This window comes from Cajanus cajan, chromosome 2 (genome assembly GCF_000230855.2).
Source record: "Cajanus cajan strain Asha chromosome 2, NIPB_CcT2T_4, whole genome shotgun sequence".
Lineage (NCBI taxonomy): Eukaryota > Viridiplantae > Streptophyta > Magnoliopsida > Fabales > Fabaceae > Cajanus > Cajanus cajan.
The window spans coordinates 72483650-72502162 of NC_138518.1; the positions used below are offsets into that span (position 1 = coordinate 72483650).

The window sequence follows — 18513 nt, forward strand, 5'->3', positions numbered from 1 at the left end:
ATTTGTTATATATTGCTAATTGATAGATGTATAGATTTATCCATCATAATAACATTAGAAAAATAAAATTGTGAAGGGTCGAAATTAAGCATGTTATGCATATGTGAGCAATGGTATGGCATGGCTACATAAAACAATGGAATCCTTTTGTGGTTTTTTGCTGAGCTTTTTAAAGTAAAAATCAAATTTTAAAGTGATGGAAGATTTGATCCTCATTGAAAGGAGCGGTGAGTTTTGTTGGTATTGATTTGATTCAGCAATGAGCAAGTTGGGAAGTGATGGAGAGGGAAATGCATTGCAGATCAGTGATTGGTAAAGAAAGTCAGAAAGAGTGTGAATTGAATTAATTAAAAAATATATATGTATATATGTTGGGAGATCACGGGTGGTAATAAGTTTGTAAATAAGGTAGTTTCCTACTGTTGCTCACTTACGTTTTTGGTACTCTGTTAGTCCCTAGCTATAGCATCTAGTTCACAGTTGCAGTAACAAAAATCCAAGCCAGCCAGGGATCCGTCGCTTTAAAACCCAACTCAATCAACAATTGGGACTAGATAGAGATAATGCATTTAACCATTTTCTTTTCTCTTCTTCCTCTTTCATTAATTTATATTATTTACACAATGCAACTCAACTGTATCTTACCATGAAAATAGCTTCTATATCGAGCCCAGGTCAGCCTAGGCTTTTATTTACAAGAGAATATTTATCACAATTTCAAGGACATTTTATTTTCATAATTATATATATAGGGATATCGGGTATCTAAAAACCAATCCAAATGTGCTTAATGCAATTTATTTTCATTCGAAATTTAGTTGAAGCTCCTGTGGTGCATAGTTCAATCATTAATTCGGGGGCAGCATAAGCTTTAGTTTTTTTAGATTATTTTTTTATTTTACTGTATAAAATTCATCATATTTAACTATTTTACCAATTGGATATGTAATTCAATTAGTTGAGTGCCTAAAGTGTTATAAATATCAAGTTTGATTATGGGTTAAAAAAAACAATTCTTGTGTTCATATATGTCTACTGCATCCAATATTTAAACATAAAAAGTAGTATATTTTTAAATTAAATGAGTAAATTAGTACTACAATTTATTTGAAAGACAAAATATCGAGAACTTAAAAAAAAACTAAAAATATATATTACATAAAATATAATAATTTTTTTTATCATAAATAGACAACTTAAACTAAGTCAACTTTATTTCAATCAGTTTGGTTTGTTTTAAATTGATTGATTTTATATTTTTTTAATTCAAACCAAATCAAACTATTATAAAATATAATTAATTTAAGTTTAATTTTATCTTAATATGGAATTCAATCCGTGAGCATGTATGAAAGTATCATGTTCTGTATCACGTGAAATACTGAAAGAATAGCATATATCTCTCTTATGTCATTTTCTGCATGGAGAAATATTGATCTACAAGGTATGCATATCTAATGTGGTACTTCAAGCTCCACATAAGCAAATTTTGTTATTATCAAATCAAGTGGTGCTTATAACATTGGGACCAAAACTATCCATAGATTACATATTTTGAAATCTTAAAGGCTAATTTGTTTCAATTTCAAAATATGCGATATTTAATTTTAGAACTTTCATCAAAGACAAAAGTACTTATTTATGTAATTTTTTTAGTTAAATTATTTTTGTCTTTTATCTTTTAAATTAAAGTCAATTTAATCCTTTTGAATATTATTTGGTTAATTCAATACTTGAAATTTGTTATAATACTCACTTATATGAAAATTATTGGTTGTAATTGAAATCCAAACCAAATATATTATAAATATGATGAAAATATAATTTTTAAAATAAATAATTTCATATTATTTTCTAATTATTCATAATATATATTTTTTTATATAATTTTTATTGTGTTTATAGTTCTTTTCATTCAAATATCAATTATATTTTATAATTTTCATATTAATAAATTTAATATTATAAATTTCACGTTTTACATATCAGTTAATTATGTCATAAAATTTAAAATAATATTATATTAAAAAGTTCAAATTAAAGAAATAATAAAGAATAATTATTGAAAGAGTGTGCAAATAAAAGGACATTAAATTTTTTAAAATTTTTAAACAATTAAGGAGTACTCTATATAATGATCTAACTAAAAGTGAAAATAATAAATAATTCTATAAAAAAAATTATCTTATTTATATATTAGGATAGATTTATAAACAAGTACATCTTTAAAATAACAATAAATAATGCTTAGTAAATGTAGTTACTTATTCTATAATTACCATCTTATATATGTTACGGGAAAAGATTTAAAAATAAAAAAAAAAAGAATTTTATAAACATTCAAACAAGATTCTACTATGTCTATATTTAGAAGGCGTAAACACATTTTTTTTAAGTATAAATTATATGTATTTTTTCAGAAAACAAAACTGTTTAAAATAAATAAAATTAATATAAGCGAAAAAAAATCATTCTAAAATTATGCAACTGCTAGTAAATCTACCATTTCAGTAGTTTGATAAACTTATAATGATTCTTGCTTACATACTATTTTAAAATATTTCAGAGGCTTGAAAAGAGATATATAACTATACAGGATATTTGTCCTCAGCTGAGTAAAGTTTTCAAGCATTTAATATTTTCTTTTAGGAAATGCATATTGTATCAAGGGATGGTAATTATAAACAATATATATAGTTCTCTCTATATTTAAACAAATTATGTTAAAGTAATTAATAATTTTATATATAAGACTGGGTATATTGTATTTAAACTTTCTAGGTGAGTCCTAGAGCTTCTGAATTAATTAAAATGGGTTGAAATCTCACCAATTGGATTTTGTAGTACATTTCAAGGCAGCCTGCAAGCCGTAAAGGGTTGTCGGCAAAGACAAGATTTTCACCGACTCGAGTCGTGCACAAAATTTTGGAATTGCTCTCAATTAAATGCATATTTGGATCAGTGTCATTTCTTGAAACAATAAATTTCTTTTAGGTCTATGCAGATTCAATTTTTACCGACAAATCCAACACGTCGTAAAAACATTAAAATCCACGCCTATCCTACATTGGTCGATTCTTATGCCTTATCAAAACATGTTTTTTGGTCAACTAGTAGTTTCGGCCTTATATTAATTTTATTTTCAAATTTTGATATTAATTAATTTTTCCATATACTCTTATTTAAAATTGTTCTCTATAATTATTTTTAATTAAAATATTAACCTAAAATATTTTTAAATTTAACATATTCGTATTAAATAATTTTTAAAAGTATGAAAAAATCTTAAACAAAAAACTATAGTCTAGAAAAGATATTACACTTAATGCATCTCTTGATTATTTTAGTTAATTAATAATATGACTTGAATTATTTTCAAATTTGTTAGATGATTGACATATATATACACACATCTATTGATATATAAATATTTTTCTCTTAAAATTGTATAGGACTCAAAGAACAAGAACATTAATGTGACTTATAATCTTGTATTGAAAAACGTAAAAAAAAAATATATACAAGTAAAATTATTTATATTTTAATTTATATATTAAAAATTTAGTTAAATTTATTTAATATTATTTATTTTATATAAAAAAGTTAAATTTTATTTTTTAAACTATATTTATTAAAAATAATAATCACATTTAATTTAAAAAATATTTTTAAATAATAAAATTAAATTAATTAAAATTTATTTATATTAAAATCTAAAAAAAATTAATTCATTTTCTTTTCTTATAGGTAAATTCAAAAAGAGTAAAATCAATCTTTAAAAAAATATGTCTATGCAAATATATGTGCACACACGTACTATAAAACATAAATTAATTCTAACCATTTATACTAATTAATTATATATATATATATATATATAAAATTTAATGACTAAATAGTTTAAATTTTATTTAGAGAAGTATTGAATCTACAAATGTCTATTAAACTAAATAATTTAAAACTTTAAACCCTAAAACAGAAACCAATTAAACTTACAATAAGATATCTGAAACTATAAATAATAATAAATTAGTTTCTAGTTTCTGACAAGTCTCCCCGGAGTACAATGCCTATATACATTATAGTTCGAAACTAATTTTAGTTTCATACTTGAGGGTTTAAACCCTCAGCGCTTTCATCAGTTTCTTTGACATTCAATAACTTTTAGTATTTGAAATATTTTGTGAAAAAATCTAAATAAATCCATAAAATTTATAATAATTTTATGAAAACAACAAAACATAAGAGATTTAATACATGGTGAATGTTCTTTACCGAAAGAGGAAAATTGTGTCATCGACAATAATATTAAGATGGTACAATTTCTTTATCTATTTTTTACATCAAAACATAATTTAAACTATATTTAACTTTATGTTTAAGGTAATGTAGAAAAATGACTTATATATATAGAGAGAAAATAAAATAAAATAAAAATTCAGCCCTTGTATTTTGGAAATGTGTTTTTCATATTTTTTAAATTATAATTCTCATTTTACAAAAAAAGATAAATCACAATTTTTTTTAAACTTTATATAATTATTTATATAAAATTAAAGAAGAGAGTGACTCGTGATAAGTGATATAAATATTATGTATATAGAGAGTATTATAATTACATGATATAATTTTTATTAAGTATTAGACCGCTCAATAACTTTATATTAAATGTGAATTTGTAAATCCAATCGTTAGATTGAAAGTTCATATATCTTAAATCATATATACAAATTTTATATTAATCCAAGATGATTTGATACTTCATTTTTATAAAACAAAATTAACGTAATATATTCATGTCAAAATACACTAAAATATGCAAATTTGATTACCTTTAAGTTATTGTTCAGTTTTAGAAAAATTTGATATGCACGTATAAAGTGATATGAGCTTTCAATCTAACGGTTGAATTTACAAAATTCATAATTAATATAAAGTTATTAAGTGGTATAATACTTAGTAAAAGTTACACCGGTATAATTATAACCTCTCATATATACATATATATATATATATATATATATATATATATATATAACATTGTAAAAGTTAAAATAGTTATAAAAATATGTTATTGGAGATTATTTTATTTAGTTTATTTTTTTATTAAAATTATGTCTCAAATAGTTAAATTATTCTTAATTTTGTCATTATTTAAAAATTGTCTTAATAATTATAATTATTAAAAATTTCTCACATTTTTTAATTATTAAATTCTATTAATTCTACTATTCACTTTTATTTAATTTTATTTTTTAAATGTACACCGAGACAATTTATAAGAATAAAACTTTTATAATAACTAAAAAGTTAGAAACATTAGTAACGTTACACTAATTTTAAGATCACTTTATTTAAAAAAATAATAATAAAGATTTTAGGTTGAAATTAGGTTAGTTTCAAATTTTAATTTTAGTTTCAATGATAGTTTAAGTTTAATTTTTTTAATTTGATCCTTTAAGTTCAAAAATTTTATTTTAATTCATTAAAATGATCATTAAAAAAGTTTATCCATGACATTTTAAACACCAATTTGATCTAATAAAAAAAAATTTAAAAATGGGAAATATAATTTATTTTTAAAATTTAGAAGGTCAAATTAAATATTTATAAACTTAGATGAGAAGTAAATCCAAAAATTGAAATAAAGAATAAAAATTTGAATTTAACTTTAGTTTTTAACAAAAATACCGTACACCATATAAGTATTTTATCAATTTGTTTAAAAAAAATAAATTTTATAAATAAAAAGAAAATAAAATATTACAAAATAATAAATAAAAATTATAATTTTAAAACTAAAAATTATTTTCTTCTTATTCCTTTTTTATATGCATAAAATATTGGATTATGATTTGTCAATGATGTCTGATTTGATTGAAATGGTTAACACTTTTTATTTGTGAGCTTGAATATACAATTATTTGCCCATATATTAGCACACATTTTGAGTTGGGCCTATTAGAGTAACTTACAACAATTTGGGCCATTCTTGAACGGATGGTCGGATAAATAAACTTTATTAGTCTAACATTTTGTATATGAATTAAGAACCATTTTTTATGACCAATTTTTTAAATAACAATGAAAAAATAAAAATAATAAAATTAATTATTTGATGAAACTCATCCCGGTATATATTAATGATATAATAATGAAATTATAAAGTATTTTTTATTCTTTAAATTGTTTATCTTGTCATAAGTTGGAAACACAAACCAACAAAATTGATTATTTACTTTTTTTTGTCATCGTTTTATTCAAAATTATTTTTATTACAAGAATAAAAATTAATATTTAGTCATTAATAAAAAATGTTTTCTGTTTGACAAAGTTTATGAATAAAAACATGTTTTCTGCTTGATAAAGGTTATGATGACACCAAATGCTAAAGTTTATAAAGTTACTAAATGTGTAACCGTTGATAAAAAGAAAAAAAGTTCTTTAAAACGGAATAGCGTAACTTTGACAACTTGGATCTATTTTTCTTTGACTGATGACTTTTTAGTTTGAACTTGAATAAGATTATTATCATTGTAATTTTAAGAGATATATAATATATGTTCTTTAATTGTTATTTAATTGAAAATTAAAGGAAAAAAAATAAAAATTGTTATATTAGTGCACAAAGATTGAACATCTCAATTTAGATCATTATTAAAAAAAATGTTACATGTAACTGGTATATTTGACTTTCTGGCTCAAAATAGAAGAAGAAGAGAAGAGGTTGTCCTTAAATTGTGGGGTAGATGTTATTCAGCCTTTTTGCCTTGTGCACAGTCTAATTCTACTTTAATTTTTTTTTTCTACAATAAAACCTTATTCAAATTATCAAAACTATTTAATTGTCTCTTAACTTAATCCACATTTTATTTCTTAATAATTAACCTTTATGTTAAAGGATGTAAAACAATTATTCTTATTTTTAAGAAAACAGAAAATAAAAAGAGACAATAATTTTAAATTTTAAATTAAAGAGCAAATAAATAAAAAATATTTTACGAATTAAATTACTATCCACTTTCTTAGATCTATGTACCCCTGTGAAACAAACAACAAGAAGTCCAATATAATAGAGACTAATGACTATGCATCACATTTAAAAGTTATGAAACGACAAAACTATATAATGTATATGTTCACGTGCAATTTGGGCCTGGGCCTGTTTTGGTAAAACACAGTCATGTCCTGGAACAATTTTAGCCGTACAGCACCTGATATGGAGATTTTGCACCGAGAGTGGGATGAACCGGCATACAATAGCGCGTGCCATTCCGATCTGAATCATTCGAGTGAGACATAAGGCTCGATTCTCAGGGTTCTGTTCTGTTTGTACACTATTCACAACGATTATATTTTCTTAGGATGCTTTGCAAAAAATCCTAATTTCAACTATTTTTACAAATTACAAAAGTTTGGCAGCTTGTTTTAATATATGATTTTGTATGTAATTTTTGTCAAATAAATAATAAGACTGTAAGACTTTATTAAAATTTTGAAAAATGAAAGGATAAAAGTGAAACTTTTTTAACCTTAATGTATATTCAATTAAAATTGAAATATAAAATGACTATAGACACAAAGATTCTAGGAATGTAACAAGAGATTAAATAATATTATGGTAAAACAATAATAAGTTCTCAATTTGTTAAAGAAATTTATAAATTATTGAGAACGTTTAATTATTAAACACATTCTTGATGTAATACTATAAGTTTTGATTAATTATTGTTTTTTTACAATTAATTATATTGAGTTATTTTGAGGTATAATTGAGAGAATATAAAGAAATAAGCTAGAGAAAAGTGTTTTGAGTTTATTAATTCTCTTCATCCCTAAACCTTTTAAGAGGATGATTATTTTCCTAAAACCTTAATTTATTTGTATTTTGTTGATTCAGGTTGGTGAATCGTAAATCATAGTTTAGGCTTTAGGGTGAATTAAAGATCTTTCTTTTTCCTTCTTCCTCTTCTTCTTGGGTTTAGAGATTTTGGTAAGGTAACGGAAGCTAACATGATTTGTTATTTGTTTGTTGAGTTGCATGTTGTTTGATCAAACATGTTTATGTTGATGGATTTTTAATTTTATGATAAAAATGTTGGACTTTTGGGGTTTTGGACTTCTTGAGATGAATTTGATGATATTAGTCAATTTGTGGTTGCATGTTGAATTTGAGCTTATATTTTAGATGATTGACATATATATATATATATATATATATATATATATATAGATAAAGAGAGAGAGAGAAAATAGTATATTGCAAGTTTGGTTTTTTTTTATTTCTCAGGTGGCTTGAACCAAATTCATGAATCTTCAAGTGCAAAACCCTTCATCACGTTGGACATGCCTTTAAGGCATCATGGTGGCCTCGACTAGGGGTATTTTATCTTGCTCATGCTCGGTGAAAGATCAGTTGTGTTGGACGTGAGGAAAAAGAATTGTCTCAAGTTGAAATGGCGTTAAGCGTAATTTAAATGACGTTGAACATAAGGTGAAAGAATTGGATTTGCCTAGATTGGCATTGGGTGCCAAAAAAGTGTCATCGAACGTGAGGAGAGGAAATCGTCTCTACTTGGTTTGAGGTCAGGCGTGGGACTTTGCCACATCGAGTGTGAGAGCTTAGGGGTCTCTGACTAATCCACATTGGGCAGAAGTTGTATGGTGCCAGGCGTGGGTGAGACAAAAGACTTCCTACCTTAACGACACCAGACTTAAGGTGGGTAGCATTGGGTGCAAGTTACCTTATTTTAACTTGTCATTTTCATGATTACTTAGTGAATGTGAATAGGTTATATGAATCTATTATATATTATATGTTGATGGGTGATATTTGTTCTATGTATATTGAATTATATATGGATTATTATATGTTGAACAACATTAAGGTGCATTAGTATTGTAAATTGAATAATGTTGTTTGACATATACTCATTGACTTGGGGCAATGCATATAGATGAGGTATGTAAGTCAGGTTGAGACATGTAGGTTATAAGTGACGGATGTTGATCCATATGTGGGCAAGATCAAGACATACATTTATAAAGTGGCCAACTGAGTACAAAATCGGGGACTTGGTCCCTAACCGAGTACCTAAAGGGTGTAGTATTTGGAAAATAGTTGGTGAACTAATTCTATAAGAAGCTTAGTGTTGCAAACTAATAATGTGATAGACTTATACCCAAATTATTCTATCATGATAGAAATATTAAACTTCCTAATTTAAGTGGTGACACTCGAGAAATCATATTGTTAGGTATTGGTATCCTAATTTGGCTGTTGACCTAGCAAGTGTAAAAGACTCGTATTGGTTCGGTAGGATCAAGTCACTTAAACGGTTCACCCTATTGTTGAAGATCTCTACATGTGAATACGTGACGACGCATTAGTTGAGGTATATGCATGTGATGTGCTTGATATTCATATGATTTTGGTGATTATATGGTTGTGTGGCATGGTTGCATTGTAAGTTTGTTTTGTTTGCCTTTCAAACTTGTTGGTGTCATGTTAGGTGTTGTATGATGTAAGCCATGGTATACATGTTGGATGATTTACATGTTTTTGTTGATGGTGTATTTGTATATCATTTATACTTGTATATATTTATTCTTTGGAAAATTTAGCTTACGATTGCATTTTTTTTTCTTCAATTGGACTACGATGATCATATTTACATGAGAGTATGATGTGGTTAGTGTAACACTATGGTTTTGTGTGGTTTAATTTAATTTTTGAGTGATTATATAAATTATATTTGTTAGAATAGTGGATTAAGCCTAACTCAACCCTACAAAATCAGCTTGTAAGGTGAAGGTTGCTTTCCACTTATATACTATTCAATTGTCTAATCTCTAGTCGATGTGGGACTTGGGTTTTTCCCAATACACCCCCTCACGTCCAGCACTATTGGGCTTGGTACGTGGATAAATGGTGGGTGGCCCTTTTTAATGATCTAGGATTGGCGGGACTTGGGTTTTTCCTAATACACCCCCTCATGGCTATGAGTCATGCATCAAATGTGGGTGACCCATTTTTAAAGTGGATCTAAATGGTTCTAATACCATGTTAGAATAGTGGATTAAGCCTAACTTTTTTTTTTTTTTTTTTACTAAAAGAGAGCACTCTCTGCAACAAAATTCATTTCTTTACTGTTTACACGGTATAACAAAACAAATAAACAAGTTTGCATAAGATCCCTACGATCTGGATCAAGGTCCAGAAAACAGGAACTCGTCAATCATTTGTAGGCATTGAAGCTCTTGTTACATCTTCAATCAAGTCGCTCCATCTTCCAAAGACCATCATTGAGATAATGCAAGTTGTCAACCCCAATTCCCTTATTGATTGCTTTTATGTCTTTTGCGGACATTTTTGTAAAGCCAATAGCGAGAGCATGCTGTTTTCCTTCTGCCATGATGGCCACAGGACATTCTGCCCCTACATCCTCATCCAAAGCACCCCCAGGAGATGTAAGACCAGGGCACATTATGTTTGCACCAGCCAAGACAAATCTTATTGCACCACGGTCAACTTGCAACTTCTTCATTATATTTGGATATTGATGGAGCAGTCGCAGCGTCGGCATGTATGTAACTTCTTCTGCAATTGTTGAGTTAGGCTTAATCCACTATTCTAACAATACTATTTAGTTGTTTTTTTATTATGGACTCTGGAGTTAGAGGGCTTTGAGAGTTGAGTTATCTTTGAGAGCGAGCCTGTGATGTAGTTAAGCTGGGTTAGCTTCAGGAAGGTATGTAAAGGTTTTCTTAAGAAGTGGACTCATAATTTCATGTTTTAAAAAACTCTAAAAAGAAGTTAGAGAGAAAACCTCTAGATACTCAAAACCCTGTTCCATTTCTTCTTTTTTGAAAATCTTCCCTTTTTTCTTCTTGGTAGCTGACTCAATTGGTTGGCTTGAAGATTAAAGCTTGTGGAATTGAAATCCCGTTTCGGGGTCGTATGGGACTTCTCTTCTTCCTCTCCTTGGTTTAGATCTACAAGAGGTAAGAAAAACTTGTGTTATTTGTGAATTTTACGTGGATTGTGCTGTATGATTCATCTTGTTTTTGTTGATAAAAATGAGATGATGATTTTCATTGTTGTGATGGTTGAAGTTGTGTGGTTTTCTAAAAGCTTGTTCATGGAGGTTAATGTTTGATTTTGTGATTGGTTGGTTGCATGTTGCTTATAAGGTCATTTTCGTGTTGAAAGTGTTGTATATGTGATGTCTAGCTTGTTGCATGTTGGAATTCGCTAAGTTTTAAGGTAGATTGGACCAAAAATCAGTTATGTAACTATGCAAAAACTAATATTACGTTAGGCATGTCTTCATGGCGCTAGTCATGGCTTGAAGTTAGAGGTTCTCATTCTTTGGACGTCAGACACATGATTAGTGGCGTCAAATGTGATGACAGATAATCATCTATGGCTTAACCATGCTAGATGTGAGTTAAATGGCGTCGAACATCATAAGAGAGACTTGTTTCTGCCTGGATTCATGTCGGGCCCCAATGGAACAACGTCGGACATGAGTCAGACAGAGGCCCTCTACCTGATTGGGGCTAGTGTGGGTTTTTCCACGCTAAGCATGAAAGTGTGGGAAACTCTCTCTCTCAACTACGTCGAGCATAAGTAGTTTGGTGTCGAGCATGAACGAGATAGGGAGCCCTTTGCCTTAATAGCATTGGGCATCCTGTGAGTGGCGTTAGACATGAGTTGCATGATGAAAGTTGATTTTATTAAATTTGTATGATGATGAATATGTTGTATAGATGGTGATGTATGATGATGAATCTATGTGTTGTGAGTTGATACATTATGTGATGAGATTCATCTTGTTAAGCTATAAGTTGATTAATGAATAAGTTATACAAGTTATGAGATGTTATAATTGAATGAGTTATTAAACTGTATGATGTTTAAGTTGCTCAAGTTGTTAAGTTGTTAAGCTGCTAGCAAGTGGTAGAGATACATGTATTTGCTAAGATACAAAAAAAAAAACTATAAGAGAGTAAGTGTTGCTTTCGAAAATTAATATCTAATTGTGTGAATATACATTATGGTGCTCTGGTAGTCCAAATGTTAAAAAACCTTCAGTAAGTAAGTTGACTTTTGAATGGTGAGTTGTTGTGTTGTCTTCATTAAATTTTATGTGATATCTGTATGTAGATAAAGTTGATACATACATGTATAGAGCGACCAATTGACTAAAGTACAAAGTCAGGGACTAATCCCTAATCGAGTATTAAAGGGGCGTAATATTTGGAGAGTAGTCAGTGGACTAATCTCATTGTTGACTTAGTGACGCAAATTAATGTCGTGGAAACTTACACTTAAATAGTTATACTCTGATAGTAGTACTAGACTTCATAATTTAAGTGACAAACCTAAGAAATCAAATTGAGTTGTTAGATGACCTGATTGAGATAGGTCACATGTTGTAGTTTGGTAGGGTCTAACCAGTTAAATTACTCACATATGTTGTAAGGATCCATAATTGATACGTGTGACGACGCATTATATATATATATATATATATATATATATATATATATATATATATATGTTGTGTTAAATGTGTTAACATTGATTAAGTTGTTTGACTTGTCATAAGTTGAAAGTTGTATATTACGTTGTTAGTTGATGAGTGATATGTTATTTTATATAAAGTTAATTACGCTATAATTGTTGTATGTCATTCAATTATGTATTTTTGTTGATTTTTTTTTTCATAAACTTATACTATGATTTCTTTATAGTTGGAATTATGGTAATCATACTTAATATGATATCAAATCAAAATTAACATATTCACTCAGATGCCTTAGTAGTAAGTCATGTCAGTAGTAACTCATATTTTTTAGATTACTTTGATGTAACCAAATTGTTTTTAGTTGCACAACGGACGAATATAACTTATTTTACATATAATTATGTATTTGATATAATTATATATGTATATATATATAATAGTATTAATTATGTTAAAATATAAAGGTATTTAATATTTTTTTTACGCCTGAATACTTACTTTTAAGTGAGTAAAGATATTACTATAAAAAAAAAAGTAAGTGAAGATATTTAATATTTTTTAATTAATATTCTTACGATACTGGTATACTTTTTTATTTTTCAACCTGAACATCATACTATTGCTACCACGTTGTGTGGCAATGAGACGATAATATCTTGTTTCCACTTCCTGCTACAGAATTCCCTTGGAAATGATTCAAAAGAGTAAATAATATTATTATTTTGCACATATTAATATAACATAAATTGTATTATTTATATAATATTTATTTTTAAAATTAAATATGATATCAGTTGTTATAAGGACTGAATTTTAATTTTCTAAAATTTGATGTTGTTATTTTTAATATCATTAAATACATTAATTTTAATTTGATTTTTATAAAAAAATAATTTTTATTTCTCTAAAATATGAAATTATTATGTTTTAAATATATTTTTAATTTTTCAAATTTAAGGTAAATTTATTTTTAATTTTGTTTAAATTAAAAATTACTCTTTTTAATTTTTATATTCAAATTTTATTAGAAAAATTGTCAAATAAAATTTACTTGCTGGTATTTTTATTAATAAAAATATCATATTAAACTTAACTGATGACGCATAAATGTCTCAATTTACTATTTTCAAAAATATTATTGTTAATCTAAGAGATTAACATAATTTTTTTTAAAATTACAGAAACTAAAAATAATAATTTAAAATTTAAAGGATCAAAAATAAATTTATTATATATTTAATGAATTAAAAATATATTTAAATCAATTATTAATTTCAATCTTAATAATATTTTAAAATTTTAGTAAAATGAATAAATAAATAATTTAAATTTTAGGTATCTCAAAAAATTCATTAGTGTCCCTTTAGGACATCTAATAAAATTGAAAAGATACATAAAAAAGATTAGATGATCCTGCACAAAAATAACACGTAAATTTTTTTTTGAAGATAACATATAAATAATAAGAAATTTTAAAGATAACATATAAAGGATCAAATACTACAAGATTATTTCAAGTTAATCAGTGATCATGGTTTAAATCTAAAACATATACATATGTTAAATATTGAAAAAAAAATTATATCACTTGTAGTGATCTTACTTATTTCAAACAAGATAATTTTTAATGTAAATACTTGATAGTACTACTAATGATATTACTCTACATAGTTACTTGACATTATTTTCGATATATAAGTCATTAATAAAACATATATAAAATTAAAATTAAAATCCATTCATTTTATAATGAATGCAAACTTATTTAATTTTTATAATATTATTTTTAACTTAATCTCATCCTTTCTTTCCACACTTTTCCTAATTAAATAAAATTTTAATTTATAAATTTTTGTCAATTTTTTATTTTTAGTCTATAAATAAATTTGTTTGATACTAAAATGTTAAAAAAATTTAAAGATTAAAAGTAAAAATTGAGGCTATTGAAAAATTAAAATTAGTATACAAATTGTTGAAACGCTTAAAAACATGTGTAATCTTTTTTTTTTATAATCACATTCCTTATTTTATTTTGTATTTGTTGTTTTTATCTATTTTTTATATAAAATATTGTACAATTATATGACAGAAACAGCATTTTTTTTATTGATATTTGTGGGGAAAAATGTGGCTTTAGTTATGAGCTGGGGATGGCTTGTGCAATTAGCATAGTGCAGTCTGAGAGTTAGAGGACACCCACCCACGATAGAAAGCTAGTACGATTCTCTTAGTCATGTGAATTTTGTATTTCTCTTCTGCTCTCATGCGGACAAACCAAGCCTCTCTCCTTCACCACTCACTCTCTCTCTCTGTCTGACACTCTTTCCTCGGGCCCCGAGCATTTACCTCACTTTCTTTCCTACTTAGTTCTTAACCTAACCAAAATACCATTTCCATGTGAGTGAGGAAGCCCGTTTTCACACTTTATAAAAGCTGTCGTCCCCTAACGTATGTATATGTCTATTGGGCCCGCATCTCGACCAATTACATTCACTTGTCTCAATCATCATACCCTAAACACCTTCATTTATCCTTCTTAAACCCACCCTTTGAGTCTATAAAAGCCACTCTCTACTCAGCACCAATAGACAAACACAAACATAGCCCAGCCCAGTCTATCTCTACCGCCACGGGCTCGATGATGTCACCCCTTCTCAATCTCATCACTCTCTTCTTCCTCATCTGCATTCCAGTGCTCAAAGTTTCAGCAGCCTCAGTGATACTATACAACAAGTGCTCGCACCCAGTGTGGCCCGGGATCCAGCCCGGCGCAGGAAAGCCCGTCTTGGCCCGCGGTGGCTTCAAGCTGGCCCCTAACCGGGCCTACACCCTCCAGCTTCCGGCCCTCTGGTCGGGCCGCTTCTGGGGCCGCCACGGCTGCGCCTTCGACAGCTCGGGCCGCGGGCGCTGCGCGACCGGGGACTGCGGCGGGTCCCTGTTCTGCAACGGCGTGGGTGGAGCCCCGCCGGCCACCCTGGCGGAGTTCACACTGGGCAACGAGCAGGACTTCTACGACGTGAGCCTGGTGGACGGTTACAACCTTCCAATAGCCATCACTCCCTTCAAGGGATCTGGGAAATGCAGCTACGCTGGATGCGTGAGCGACCTCAACTCCATGTGCCCTGTGGGCCTGCAAGTGCGGTCACGCGACAAGAAGCGCGTGGTGGCCTGTAAGAGTGCCTGCTCCGCCTTTAACTCCCCCAGATACTGCTGCACAGGCTCCTACGGAACCGCACAGGCCTGCAAGCCCACCGTCTATTCCCGAATCTTCAAGACCGCATGCCCTAAAGCCTACTCCTACGCCTACGACGACCCCACCAGCATTGCCACTTGCACTAAAGCTAATTACTTGGTCACTTTCTGCCCTCACCGTCGCTGAATGCTCGCTCATTCCAACTCTAGTTAACTACCTACCCTTACCCTTATGTTATATATTCCTCATTTTAGTATCATACTTTTATGTTGTTCAATGGTTATGCTCTACTCCTATGTATGCCAATTCTATCGTATTCTATTGTACTCCATCTTCAACTTTAGTTCTTCATTATCACCGCCTTGTCTTGCCTTGCATTGCTGGATCTATGACTTGTCTGTTGGATATGGATGTACATGGATTTTACAACGTGCTAATTAAATGTCACTCTCGCTAGTACTTGGACTCTATTGATCTAGCTTTAGATTTTTATTGACTAGTTATCCTTAGTTGCCTCCATAATTGGATAATGAACTTGCGGAATTGTAGGTGTATATGAATATGAATGATGTCTTCCAAACTTTGAAATCAAAGTTAGGTTGTAAGAATCTAGTGAGTTGGGAGTGGAATACTTCAATTGGACAACTGGACAATTCACATTGGGTTTTGATGATAAATAACACTGAATACTTCAGTTCACTTTCTTTCGATTGCATAATAGTTAAAGGTTTTCTACAAAAAGGTTCCAGATCGGGCCCCTCTCTCAAGTTTCATGTCAATATATTCACCAAAAAAACAGTATTTCAGCTATACAACTCTAATCAATCCAAAGTGGGTCTTCTTTTAGTAAATATGAAAAGAAAAAAATAACTATGGAAGCAATCTCTTATAACGTTTTACCATTTATCGCATTGAGTTTCCTGCAATATATTACAATGACAACTCCGATGTTCATTCAAATTTCACACTTTTTTTTTTTTTTTTTTTAAACTTCTGTACAAACTGTTTTAATTTTTAAAACACATTACATCATATACTTTTATTACTCAAAAGTCATCAAGTTTAATCAACAAAAGTCGATTCCGGTTTAGATAAAAATTTTGTTTCAAAATTGTCCTCTTCATATATGAAATACACGTTAAGTGCACACAAAGAAATTCAAAAAAAAAAAAAAATTAACTTATAGTGAGTTTGGTTGCACCTTGTCTATGTTATTTTTCACGGTTAACCAAAAGCTAATAATTATAACTTTTACAATTTTTTTTAGATGAATTGATGTGGTTTTTTGTTTTCAAACGCGTTTTCAAACATACATTTAGTCTCAACAGATTGCTCCTTCTTACTATTATGAATTTTAATTATAATATAATTTGTATATTTAAAAATGATTATTTATAATAAACCTTAACTATATAAAAACAACTATTTATCATCATAAAATGTGATACATAATTAAAATAGTAGTGATTTTTGTGTACTTCTGCACTAATATATCAATCTTTGTACTAGTATCGGTTGTTTTGATGTATACAAACACGACGATTTTAAATCTTCTGCGGAGGTTGCTTAATGGGGATAATGGGTATTAAGGGTAGGTACACGCAGGACCGTTTGTTCTAAAGTTAAATAAAATTAACTTTCATAAAGTTAATTTTAAATCATTAAATATAATTGATCGAGATGTATGTCCAAACCAATCTCAATTATAGATCTTATATTGGAGCGTGTTCTACCGTGAGATAAATTCAACGTTGTGTCTAACCAAACATACATCTAACTAGTCCACATTTTATTATTTATTTTTTTTCATGAATACTCATTCTAGTCGAGTGATAAATTTTCTAAGAAAGGGAAAATCGTTGATTATTCTAGATGAAAATAGGTTGATGCCAACATAATAGGTATTTATGAGTATCTACTGCCTAATATGCAAGAAAGAGTTTAATTGCTCTGTTTTTTATAGATAAATAATCAAGCTACTTAATATTGTTGATGCAAAATTTGATTTGGAGACTGCCTTTAATAGAATGTGCTTGAAGGCTTCAGTCCTGTCGTAAGTGCTGAATGATGATGTATCATGATTCATGGATCATGCCATCGGAAATCCTTGGAAGAGCTGAACCTGTATATTTCGAACGGAAACCCTTGGGCCTTCTACAAAAAAGGCCTCCAGAAGTGGGCCTTTGGGCCAAGTTATGGATAATGTTATCAGTCTACAAGTGGGAGGACTTTGCACTATTGCTTTCTTTCTCAATCGACTCTCATGTTCTATATTCGAATCAATGAGTATTTAAAACTATCCTTTTATTGAATTGACTCTAGATATTGATTACATTTAATATATATACGTTTAATAATATATATTAGGGGTAAAATTAAATATTTATTTTATTTGAATATTCAATTAAAAATTTTAAAATCTTAAGAATAATAGAAATGTAGTCTACATCAAATTGTCCAAATTAAAGGTAATATAGTAATTTAACTTTTATGCAATTAATATAATTAATTACTTTAATTAAATGTGATTATAACACATAATTACTTGATTAGTAATTAAATTGTCAATATATAATTGTTAACTCTGATACGTAATTTAATTTCATTTGATTGTTCTTTTTTGTTTCATCAAGAAAAAGTCATCAAATTGGGGTCAATAAGAATCAAACATTTACATTTACATTTACGTTATATCCCACAAGTTGACCTAGTGGTTATTATTTAGTTAGAATAACAAAATGGATAAATTGTGTTTAAGAGTTATATAATTTATTTATCTCTTAATAA

General features: G+C 28.4%; 2 protein-coding genes across 2 annotated transcripts; one reads left to right on the forward strand and one right to left on the reverse strand.

The window, feature by feature from the left end:
• Positions 1–10125: 10125 nt before the first annotated feature.
• LOC109799764 (uncharacterized) lies at positions 10126–10606 on the reverse strand. Its single transcript, XM_020360386.3, has one exon. It carries the CDS (start codon positions 10584–10586, stop codon positions 10272–10274), a length of 315 nt encoding a protein of 104 aa, XP_020215975.1. The 5' UTR covers positions 10587–10606; the 3' UTR covers positions 10126–10271.
• A 4399-nt stretch (positions 10607–15005) lies between these two features.
• ATLP-1 (Pathogenesis-related thaumatin superfamily protein) lies at positions 15006–16196 on the forward strand. Its single transcript, XM_083068956.1, has one exon. The coding sequence runs from the start codon at positions 15172–15174 to the stop codon at positions 15910–15912; it is 741 nt and encodes a 246-aa protein (XP_082925082.1). The 5' UTR covers positions 15006–15171; the 3' UTR covers positions 15913–16196.
• The last annotated feature ends 2317 nt before the right edge of the window (positions 16197–18513 follow it).